The sequence below is a fragment of the Nelumbo lutea genome, chromosome 2, assembly GCF_056320005.1.
Source record: "Nelumbo lutea isolate HS-2025 chromosome 2, American lotus-T2T, whole genome shotgun sequence".
In the NCBI taxonomy this organism is placed as follows: domain Eukaryota; kingdom Viridiplantae; phylum Streptophyta; class Magnoliopsida; order Proteales; family Nelumbonaceae; genus Nelumbo; species Nelumbo lutea.
The window spans coordinates 43020689-43033611 of NC_142685.1; the positions used below are offsets into that span (position 1 = coordinate 43020689).

At 35.8% G+C, this 12923-nt stretch overlaps 1 protein-coding gene across 6 annotated transcripts in view; it reads left to right on the plus strand.

Moving 5' to 3' along the window:
- The window catches only part of LOC148870200 (zinc finger C3H1 domain protein), a 28147-nt gene extending 25788 nt beyond the window's left edge, over nucleotides 1-2359 (plus strand). For all 6 annotated transcript variants that reach the window (XM_088972338.1, XM_088972339.1, XM_088972340.1 and 3 more), the window contains one exon: nucleotides 110-2359. In XM_088972338.1, coding sequence (XP_088828464.1) covers nucleotides 110-1876 — 1767 coding nt within the window. In that variant the 3' untranslated portion in view covers nucleotides 1877-2359. The remainder of the gene's footprint in view (nucleotides 1-109) is intronic.
- Nucleotides 2360-12923: the final 10564 nt, after the last annotated feature.

Below are 12923 nucleotides of genomic sequence, written 5' to 3' on the forward strand. Positions count from 1 at the left end.
GTAGTTTTCTTATGATGCAGAGAATTCATCTATTCATTTACATCGTTTAATTTTTTTTCCTTGGAGAACTGAAATGCAAATTATGTCAACATCATATCTTGTTCACCAGGTCCACCATAATGAAGGTTCTTATGAGCTCTGGCTTATGTACATCAACAGTCGCTTACAACTTGATGATCAGTTGCTTGCATATGATAATGCATTGTTGGCACTTTTCCGCAATGCATCTTCTCCTGATAGGGATATAAAACATGCTAGTGCATGCATCTTGGACTTGTTTTTACAGATGATGGATTTATTGTGCATGTCTGGGGATGTGGGGAAGGCCATCCAAAGAATACAGACACTCTTACTGACTGTGAAAGATTGTAGCAGCACCCATTCTTTGTTGCTCTCAGATATCCTGGTATGTTTAACGGTATCTGACAAATGTATCTTCTGGGTTTGTTGTCTGTACTTGGTGATCTACAAAAAGATGCCTGATGCAGTAGTAAGGCAGTTTGAGTTCGAGAAAGAGTTCCATACGACGATAGAATGGCCTTCAGTTCAGTTAACACCTGGTGAGAAACAACTGGTTGTACAACTGATGGAAATGGCTGTGGGGTCAGTTGCTTCCAGCTCAGATACAAGGGAAGCCGCTCTCAGATCGGCACACCTGTTAGCTGTGAGTCATGTTAGATGTATGGCAGCACTTGAAGGCTTAGACTACAGTAAGAATTTGTTGGGCAAATACCTTAAAAAATATCCTACTTGCCTAGAACTCTTTCTGTTATCAGCTCGACTGAATGATCATGAATTTGAGGGTTTGGGTTTTGAAGGATTTGAAGAGGCTTTGAGTGGCTGGCCGAGTGATACCCCTGGAGTTCAGTGCATATGGAATCAATATGCCGAGTATGCTTTGGAGAATGGAAAAGTTAATTTAGCGAAAGAACTGATGGTTAGATGGTTTCAATCTGTTTGGAAGGCTCAGTGTCCTCAAAATGAGAGGACAAATAGTGTCATGGATAATGAATTACTCTTACTGGAATTACCTTTATCTGTGAATCAAGAAGACTCTTCTGCTTTGTCTAATACAAGAGATGCATTGTTTGGGTTACTTAATCTTTCTCTCCATAGATTGTTGCAAAAAGATTTAACCGAAGCTCGTAGGACAATTGATAGGGCATTGAAAGTAGCCTCTCCCAAGGATTATGAGTACTGTGTTAGAGAGCATGCCAGGTTTTTGCTTGCTGATTGTTCAGAACCAATGGAGGATACTCGTGCCAGTGAAATAGTGAGCTTTTTGAGTAGGTACTTGGTTGATGACCGGTCTTTTCCTAGTTCCCAGCCATTGTCTAGAAAATTCATTGAAAATATCAAGAAGCCAAGATTACGGCAGCTGATCAATAACATTCTTGGTCCAGTTTCTTTTGATTGCTCTCTAATAAACTCTGTTCTTGAAGCATGGCATGGGCCGTCACTTTTGCCTGAAAAATTCGGTCAACTTAAGGATTTTGTGGATCTTGTTGAGGCTATAATGGAGATTTCACCGGCAAACTATCAGTTGTCTTTGTCGATTTGCAAGTTGATGATTAATGTTTCAAACTCTGGTGCAATTACTTCTCATAGTGTTGTGTTTTGGGCAAGCTCTCTCCTGGTCAATTCCATCTTTCAGACGGTCCCAGTGGCACCAGAACCTATATGGGTTGAAGCAGCAGGCATTTTGGGTAATCTAGAGGTAACCCAATCCATTTCTGAGAGGTTTCATCAGAGGGCCTTATCGGTGTATCCCTTTTCCATTAGCCTATGGAAATCCTTTTTCAAATTGTCTAGCACAATAGGAAACATAACTGCGGTTGTAGAAGCAGCCAGAGAAAGGGGTATCAGACTGGACTGACCTTATTTTCTTTCCATCTTTTAGTGGTTTTGAAGGAAACTTAGATGCGTTAGACTTGGCCCAGTAACTGCTTTTGAAAAATTTTGGGCCTCTGTGGATGTATTCAAGATATAAGCAGGAGGTCGAAGTTCAATCTGACAACAGATACAACCAAATTACTGATTAAAAAAATGGACAACCAAATTGCTTATATAAGAATGAGATACAGGATGTCATGGCAAGCAGTTTCACAAGCTGAAGGTTTATGAAATGTCGTTATCAATTGGAAGAACTCGAATATACAAGATAACAAGCTAACATGATGGACAATCTAACCATTGGCTGTAAAACAGAGAAGAAACTTTCTTTATTTTTTGTTTGTGTATAGCCATGAAAGGATGTTCTTTTTTCTTGATTTCTACTCATTGATGATGCTATAAGATCTGAGAAATTTGTACGCACAGGGAAAATATTGAAATGGAAAGATTAATTCATTTTTACAGATATCATTCAACTCACAATCTTGATCTTGGTGAAATAGGTATCTGTTGAGCTTAAGTATGTGCTATTACCTGGACACCATGATGCACTATGCTATGGCCAGATTCATTGTCAATTGTGATTAGTGAGTGCTCATTGCCCTGATGTATGAAGGCCCATCATACAACGAACAACCTCCCTTCTATAATGTTATTATGTCCAACACTGGGGAATAAATGCTGTCTTGTACACCGACCTAAGTGAACATCTGTCTGCGTTCAACAATCAGTGCATGCACTTCTGAGCAAGGACAAGATAAACAACTTCTTGAGAAATCTGGGCTATATTGGTATAGCCTAGTGCAGTGTTTTGATCTGGACTGTTGGAACATTCGGCCTGGGAACCATCCAGGCAACTTTTTCAATTTTACCCTAAACCTAGTCTTTGGCCAAAAACTGTTGAAATGGTCAGTAATTCACTGACCTGGGTGGTCAGACTGTTGATCCAGTCGATTCAATCCGTTCAAGTTTTTGGTTATTTTTTTTATTTTATTTCTTTTTTTTTTAAATTGGAATGGGCCATCCATTCAAACCATACGACCCAGAAGTTGGTGGCCAGAATGATTCTGGTTTTGGGTCGATTTTTAAAACCTTAGTCTAGTGGAGTTGAACCTTCGAGTCCCGCACTCCCATCGCCACCATCACTCACTACTCACCAATAAACCCACCAAGCTATTGTTTACCGAAGTGTGTCTTGTGTTTCTTCATTTTTTTTACAGTGCATTGACGGAAATGCCCAAACAAGCGGCTCTACTTGAATTTCCTTGAATACTTGGTATTTTCGTAGTTATATTTGCAACTACCTTGCAAGCTCAAAGATGGCTAATCAGCTACCATCATTTAGGGTTGTTTACATTAAATGTGAAATTGACCAAACCGGCCCAACCCAACTCGAGTTGGTCGGTTTTTCAAAATCATTAGCCGGTTTTGGTTTGTATGAAAAAATAAACCGACAACTTGGTTTTACTTAAAATATATAAAAATCAATTAAATCGACTAAATCGATAAATCAACCCAAACCGACCCTTCATGTTTGGGTCGATTTTGCTTCAGGGTCAATCGGTTTCGGTTTTGTCAATGAGTAAACCGACTAGGTCGGGTCAGTTGAAAAAAATAACTCAAACCGACCCAACTCAACCTGTGAACATCCCTACCATCATTCCATAATAAAAAAAAAGGTGAAACTTGGGAGCAAAAGGAACACTATAGAAAATTATGTTATATCTCACATCACAATTTTTTGTATGTTTGTTTGTTTATTTTATTTTATTTTCCAAAACTCCCACTTGTACATACCTCCTTTGTATTAAACAAATGCCTACTTTGTGTTGCAACTAAGGGAGTGTTATGGAGTGTGGATGAAAAATTGGTGGGTAGATTGGTCTACATCACACCCTATGGTAGGGACCAATCCACATTCCACAGTCCAGAGTTGTTCTAAATTGTGGATGGCAGTCCACACTATACTTTTTGATTCCATGTATCTCATGTACATTTTATGGGAAATCTACACAGTTGATCATAAATGTCTAATTTTTGCATTTTATATGGTAAATAAATTGAAAAAAGGCATCATTATATAGACAATAATTGCAATTTTTAATTACTTAAAAAATATTATTTTAAATATTAAGAAATAATATTTTAAATATTATTTTATTGATAAAATATTAAAAAATAATATTTAAATAGTGAAAAAAGAGTTGAAAGGGAGAACCGTCGAACTTGTGCTAGAATTAACATTAAAATTTATTATTTTATTGATAAAATGTTAAAACTTATTAAAAGATTAAATAAAATGAGAGTGATTGGACCAATGTAACGTAGTTGCGTTACACTAAAACCTTCTCACAAATTGTCCACACCATAATGTGGACCATCCATGAGAAAATACTATGGATGATAAATTGGGGTGTGGCCTGTCCCTGTCCACGCTATTTTGTGCCACATCATGGTTTTCAGAATTAGATTGGACCGGATAGTCGAACCAGAAAAATTGGGAACCGGTCAAGTGACTGGTTTCAGTTTTCCCTAAAACCAGATTTTCTTAAAAAACCATTGATTTTAATCAGCAAACCTCTGACTTGGGCGGTTAACTGTTCAAACAGTTTTGACCGTTTTTAATTTTATTATTTTTTTGTCAAAATGAGCCAACCATTTGATCCGATAACTGGACCCTTGACCGGTTTGATCTTTGAATCAGTTTTAAAACCATGATCCACATATAATAAAACACCATATCTTACTATGAACGGGACCAATCCACAATATATGCATACTACCGAACGCCACTTAAATAACTAAAGGCGCTACAACTCAAAAAAGGTCCGTTGCATGTGTGTGTTTGTGTTTTTGGGTTTTTATGATTCACTCTACCTCGCAACTTCATCATACAGTTTGGATCGTAATTATATTGGGGAAAATAGTTTCCCTATTCTGAGGTGGATTGAACCGTAAAAATCCTCTTTTTTTTTGTGGTGTCCTTTATATAGTAACCATTTTAGAATTTAGAGTACTGTATTGCTGGGAAAGAAAAGGGGAGAGGATCAAAGAAAGACACTTACGTCCAATTTTTTAAAAAATCAAGTATTGTTGCATTACTTGACTTTGGTTAAACAATCACTAAAAAGAGGGGTTTTGAAGACATTAGACAAACGTCACCAAAATTACAACAAACGGCGCTGCAAATTTTCGTCAACGTTTGCACAAATGTCGCTAAAACCAATTTATTTGTTAATGGGACATAGTTTTGCCAACGTTTATAAACGTTACCAAAATTGTGCCTTTTTTCGACGTTTATAATTGTCACCAAAACTATGTTTTTTGGCGGTGTTATAAACGTCGCTCAAACTGCACTTTTTTAACGACATTTATAAACATCATTGTTGCTGGTCATAATAGACTGAGGGCAATACTGTAATTCTGATTCTGAGCTGAGGGCTGATTGAGGAGTCCGATGTCTATTGCGGCCAAGGACTGGTAGGTTGGGCCTGTGGAGAGAGAAAAAGTTAGAGGCCCTGAGTGCTAACCCGAGGTGAAGACTCTGACAATCAAGTTATTATGGGTGCAACACCAGGTGGGCAAGGCCTGAGATGAAAACACTCAAACAAGGCCATGAAGTAAACCAAGAATTCTTAGAAATCTTGACTCTAGGTTCCGGATGTTTACTTTGAGAGGGTTGCCCCCTATTTATACTTGGGACCGCTTTGAAGTAGGTGGACTCGAACAGTCAGGATGTGGTCCGGCCTTGAGGGGGACGATCATTTGGGTTCATCGTGTGCAACCGTGCCATTGGTTCCAGGTTGCAATAATCATTGAACTACTTAATTAACAATATAAATATATCTATTAAAATATTCTAATTTGCCACTTGGCTACTCAATCATTATTGACATGGATGTGATGTTGCACACTCTGAATACACGTATGCAAAAACTTAACATTGAACTAGTACTTCTTGGTCTCCTTTTGCCATACGAGTTCTCAGATTTGTTTTCTAGGAATTCTTAAAAAATTTAGAAAAAAACTAATGGATATTTAATCTTTTTAATGTGACTACCGGTTACAACCGAGATATGGCGTAATACTGAGGTCAATGGGCGGGTATAAAAGATAACAAGATGGATGAAATGACAAGTTTAATTATACGCGAAAAGGTATTTCCAATATCTTTCCCAGAGGCGTTATCTTGTTAACATGTACGCCCTGGATTGTTTACAAGAAGCGCCTTATCCGGCACATGACCTTCGTTCCTAACGCAAAAGCTCGGGGCGTAGGCAAGACTTCAACGGAAACTACTCAAAGCTACCAGTTTTTATATTTTTTTCCCATTTCCTTCTTTTTCCTGCAACTTTAATCTAATCCGGTGGATCTACATTTCATTTCACCAACTTATGACCGTCTCTCACTCTCTCTTCCTTTTTCTGCTTCAGTTTGTCTCGACGGAAGTTTACCTGAGTATCATCTTCACAGAGGATTTGAGGTAAAAGGCATTAGTATTAAAAATATAGTTTTCCATCGTGAAGGCGCATTGTTCTGTAACAACCGGACAGGAAATCAACAGACGCCCACCTCTGGCTCTCGCACTAGAACAATCACATGGACGAAAGTGATTCTTGGGTTCGCACCTATGGGAGTTCAAATCAGCCTCCACCAGATTGCCCCCCACAACGTCCCACAGTATATCCCCGCTGTATATTATGAATCGGGAGATATTCTCAATACACGGCTTGAATGTGCTGTGGGACGTTGAGTGTGTGTGGGGGGGGCTGATTTGCTCTCCACCCATGGGTGCACAGAACGCGAGCTCAGCTATGGGTATTATGATATGAGAGAGAGAGTCCCTCATATGATTGATTACATGTGATGGTAAATGCCTCTTGTTAAGCACAAAAATATACATTTTAAAATGTAAACCAATGAAATATAAGCTAATTAAATTTGGCTGCACATCAGTGTTACAAAATTTTCCCTAATTTATCAATTCTTAATAGAGTTCAACTAGGGTGCATTCCCTAGTGTTGACGGGGAAAATTTTGTAATACCTTAGTTGAACTCTTTAAGGTCAGGCGGGTTTCTATATGACTATGAATTTTAGGATGCATAGTAGATCTGGCAGGGCCAATATAAACCAAGCTTGGAACCAATGTTTTAAAAACTGACCCAGTGGCCGAATCATTTTTTACTTCAGGTTGTGAGTCACTGTTTTAATCAGCCATGTCGGTGTATATATGTATATGTATATGCATATGTGTGTTTGTATACACATATATACACATATGCACTATTAATTAAGCACGTGTTGCAGTGAGAATTTTTTTTTCATATTAATTACTTGAATTTTAAATATATCATAGTTAAGATAGAAATTAAAAATTAACAAAAGTAATTAACAATATGAAAATAAACTTAAATATTTATTATTCAATTATGACATCATGGGCATTTTTGAATGGTTGGATCAGCGACTCATCATCTAGATAAGAAAATAGCTTTGCTTTTGGATTAGTTTTAAATTAAGGAAAATTATAGTTGGAGTCGACTGTACATTTAAAATTAAGCTACAAGTTGGTTCATAAACCAACACAACTCTAACAATCGGCTCTACATTTCAAATTATAAAAACCCTCGCCATGTCATTAAAGGCTTATGTGGCTATTGCCAATATGGAACTCTTAATCCATGTTGGACACAACAAAAAGCTTGTACTGAAATTGCCCTTTAATGTTGGGTGATTGGAAAAAAAAGGGTTTTTAGTTTACCTCTCTCTCCCCCTCAAACTCTATCACTCACAGTCATGTTTATGTTCAACAACTATGTGATTTGAAAATAAATAAAAATGAGTTTTGCTTTATGTATTTATGTTCTCTATATCATTTTCTCTCATTCTCTCTCTACTTATCGTTTTCCTTCAATCTCTCTCATTCTCCTTTAATTTCTATCAGCCTTTCTCAGTTTCTCTCATGCTCCCTCTCTCGTTTTTTTTTAATTGTCTTACACACTTATATGGTATTAATCGGATTGTATAAAAGAGCATGAAACCAACTTGTTATGATTAAAAAATTATTACACTAATTTAATAAAAATTCACAAGAAGCTCTTGGCTATGAAATTTACACAAACTGGAGAACAATAGAGATTGAGGGAGGAGATATTGACTGAGAGGGAGAGTGAGGGAGAAGAATGAAAAAGATTGAGGGAGAACAATAGAGAGAGAGAGGTTTTGATTTGGTTATAGATCGAAGCTGAGAGAGCGGGAGAGACAAAGGGAGCGGGAGATCGAGAGATGACTGAGAGAGTGCGAGAAAACGAAGGGAGATTGAGAGACAGAGGGAGTGAGAAAGAAACTGAAAACCTATTTTCGGTATAGGTCTTTTGTTGTGTCCAACATGGACTAAGAGTCCCATGTTGGCAATAGCACATAAGCCTCCGATTACATGGCGGGGTTTTTATAATTTGAAATGTAGAGTCGGTTGTCATAGTTTTGTTGGTTTTTGGACCAACTTGCAACCTAATTTTTAAATGTACATCTGACTTTGACAATAATTTTCGCTTTAAATTATATATTTAATTTATATTATATAAAACCTTTTTTACTTATCACACTTAATTTTTGTTTGTCTATGCTATCATTTGACTCAAACCTCTAACCCACCATCTAAAAGTAAAAGTTGTTTGATTTCTAGGTTAACATAATTAAACTTTGTATTACATTTACATCATTGATAAAATTATTTCTTATGTATAAAACTTATTTTTGTTCAATATAATGAATGCACAATATTAGAGATGTACCCGATATTTTATTTTTTATAAACATATAACATTAGATATGTGCCCAAAATTTTCTCTATCTTTTTTTATTATTTTTATGATTCTTTGTATTTTCTATTATTAAAAATTTTATTATTTGACTATGGCATCATTTCATTTCTAGGTAGATTTTGAATTTGACATTCCATTTTCATCATTAATAAAAAGACTTCTTACATTTCATAGTTATTTATTTTAAATTTTTATTATTTAATTATGACATTATTTATTAATCCATTTGATTGGAAATGGTCAAATTGCTTATCCACCACTGGGAAGGAAGAAAATGGTTTTGTTTTTAAATTACTTTTCAAAATATTTATTTTTATACTATCAAAATTAATATTGTGGATTTAATTATAAGAGTTAATGATGAGAAAAATATATCTTAAATATAGGATTTAATTAGAGAGAATAAATGATTTAATTTCTTACCACCACCTAGATGGAAACACTATTTTTGCTAGGTAGATTTTAAAAGTATAAGATTTTATGTTATTGAAATTATTAATTTATTAAATACGGATTTAATTAATAGAACTTAATGATGAGAAGAAACAAAAAATAACTTAAATATATGGTTCAATGAACATGAATGCAAGTTAATGACTTAAATGTTGAATTTAATGAGAAAGAATTGAATGCATTGAATATCTTTAAATTACCTCTTTTCAACTCATTTAATATCAAGAATCGATTGCCCTATTTGCCCTCATTTTTTATCAATAAATTTAAATATAGAGGGACAAATTTTGTCCTTAGATAATTACAGAAATATTCTTTAGGCCATTTGTGCTTTTTAAAGTGGTATAGATGTGTGTGTACAAATATATACTTTAACATATATATATGTTAAATTACCCGAAATCCTAACTGGGTGACGGTTCAAACAATTTGATTGATTAAGTCAACAATGGGTTAAAAACATTCCTTGGACCAGCAATGTTGGCATAAAATAAAACCTAATCCTGTCCTCAATGCCTCAATGGGTCCAATACTATTGAGACGACCCAAAATTACAAGCCGGTCTGAACCTATTAATCAGAGGATGGAGTCAAATAAAAAGTAACTTTTATTGGGCCTTCTTTTTAAACCCGATCTCATATGGGCAGCTTGGCCAGTGATGCACCCCATAACCGGGTATAGATGCTTTGTATAAAGCAAGCATACTTCGTAATGCTATGAGCAGCCCTATTAAAATCGGGACCAGATATAGTAGGCACGTTCGGTGAGCATTTAATAAAATTTTCCAATTGATCATGCTTAGCAACCTGTATCCTTGACAAACCAACATATGCTAATTCATTTGGTATTTTATTTTTTATACAAGAGTATAAATCAGTGAAAAAAAGGTAGAATTTGAAATAGTTTTTAGCTAAATTTCATGTTTCATACATAATTTTTTTTTATAACATTACATTATAATTTAATGAGAAAATTAACAAGTGGGTATTCGGCAATGTATATGATTTTAATTTTGAAAAAAAAAAAAAACAATTGCCACATCAACAAAACAATGGGCTTGAATATTTGGGTTCTCACCGGGCCCAAGGCCTTAATACTTGGGCTTGGATTAAAACCTTAGTCAGTCATAAACTGGACCGAGCCCCATCCGATCTTTCCCAATCTGTTAATCTTTGTTTACTTTTTAAACTAAAGAAATTAGGGTTCGACTATGATATGAAAAAGATATGATATCCGAAAAATAATTGACCAATAAACTAAAATTATAAACATGAAAGCGAATCAGGTGTTATTTATCAAAATTCATGGGTGGATTTTGATTGCTCAAAACTCTTTCCATATCATATCTTTTCCATATCATAGATTTTTCCCAGAAATTTTGAACAGGTTCATCACCTAAATACTGTTTCTCAACAGAAATAAGATTTCCATGTGCTTGGTTTGTTTGCACTTTGTAGTGTAATTTCATTTGCACTGGTGCAAAGTACAAATTATTTGAGTTCAAAATTCTGATTTTTTTTTTCAGTTTTTCTTTATTTTCTTTGTTAGTATTGCATATGATATAAAACAAAGTAGCCTAAACAAAGTAAAATTCAAAAATAAACTGAACTATAAATTGTATCCTTCCCATTTGCAATCTAGTATAAATGCACTAATGCAAATGAAATTATACCGGAAACATTACTCTTACAATATTAATAATCTGAAATTTACTAAGTTTCTCTAAACCTATGTTTGGTTTGAAGAAAAAAAGTAGGGAAAGGAAAGGAAAATTAGGAAAGTCATCACAAATCTTGTATAAATTTTTCTGTCTTTCCTTTATTTTCCCTAATTTTTCCTTCCAACCAAGCCTAAATTTCTAAAGAAGTATCAATTAATTCTCTATACATGCATACAATACATGTCGGTCCACACCTGCTGGGCTTGAACATAAAATTGTAGGCACAGATCTGCAGTTGGGCCCTCCGGGCCAGGCTATGAACGATCACATCATTATGACCAATTCTAAGATGAAGTGGTCCACTGTCCAGACTACCAACCAACAGATAAGCATGAATTTATTGCTGAAGCTTCAGCCAAAATAAAAGAGCCCCACAGATGAAATATTATGGTTCACTGAGTGAGCATCTCTAGGGCATTTTGGTAATTGACGTTTGTGGGTTTGTTTTGATTCAAATGCCCAAAGACACTCGATTGTCCAATTAGCATGCTTGAGCCTTCTGAGTAGGGTTATTAAATTTTGAATAAGGGAGTGAGCATGGAGTATAAACAAACGATATAGCCAAAATTATTCATCCAATCCCTACTATATACGTGGCATACTTGGAGGGCAATTTCGTCACTTCATAGGTCTTGGGGGGGCATTCCTGGTATTTTCCCCCTGGCCTTAATGACACTCTCATACTCATTTAATACTAGAGCAACGCCCGATCATGTGGTTATCATCTTAATGAGTTTGGTCAATGATGCAACCTAGCGTGCAAAACCATTAGGCCTATTACAAGTAACCCATAACGCAACCATGAAAGAGACTATTTGGCCTATAAATAGGGACGAAGAGCCACAAGTACTTTCCTTACATTCTCTGATTCTTTTTCTTGTCCTCACCTCTACACTTTGACTAGCATAACCGAGCCTCCAGCGTCATTTTATGCTTATATATCCGTAATTGCATCGTCTTTGCTACACCTCTTCTTATCCATGAAGCATACATTTCCATTTTAAAAGCAAAACATGCTAAACGGGATTTCCTACACTCACTGAACACTATGCGAGAAAGATGACTTGAGACCCAAACTCCTGGATCCGTATGTAGCAACCCTAGGTGAGCCGACCTGACCTAATTTCCGATCAGTCATACCTTACAAATCTGTTAGGGCCGTTAATGGGTTGGTTGGGGTTATATATAGGAAGAATGACAGTTCAGTCCAAGGTCAGAATTTGTAGGTTTAAAGTACTGTCGGGGTAGGTACCAGCTCCGAATTGATACTAATTCACAAGCAGACGTTGATATATAGAATGTGAGTTATTGACCTTTTGAATATTTATAGCTTTACAGTGAAAATCAGAAATTTACATTGGATAAATTCATACTTCTCGGTATATACATAATTTTCAGTAGAGTTATTATAATTGAATCTATTGAGACAGACCCGATTGTCTCGGGAACCAATCAGTTGGTTTTGGGTCTAAAATTACATGCTCTATAGGTCTGATTTGATTTTGAATCCTCAATATTTCTTGTCGAATCGATCCACCCTTTGACAGCCCTACTGCGTATCACTCCCTTTTTTTTCAAATCATACATTCAATTCATGATTGATTTAGACAATTGAACCATTCAAACTAGATGAATAAACCTATATTTTTAGTAAAAAAAATCATTGTCTTTGTAAAAGAACTTTTGACCCATGCATTTGAACTAAGGACCTGTTCGACCTATGTCTCTAACCCTAAACTTGACCGACCCAAATCAATCTGAAATTGTCCTGATCCTATTGTCAGGCTTAGTTGAGCACTTTGCATCTCCTACCCACAGAATCACACGATACAACAACTGCTGTATATAAAAACATCTAATAACATGTAAATATGGGAGATTAATGTGCGGTGGTAAGAGGTCTGAACACGTAGTTGAAAGCATGATTGCGACTTAGTGGCAGAATCGCCTCTATTATCCTTGCAAGACCAATCAGAGCGCTTCTCATCTCTCAGGAATCAAGATTCAAGATAGTGTCCTTTGGATTTTGACT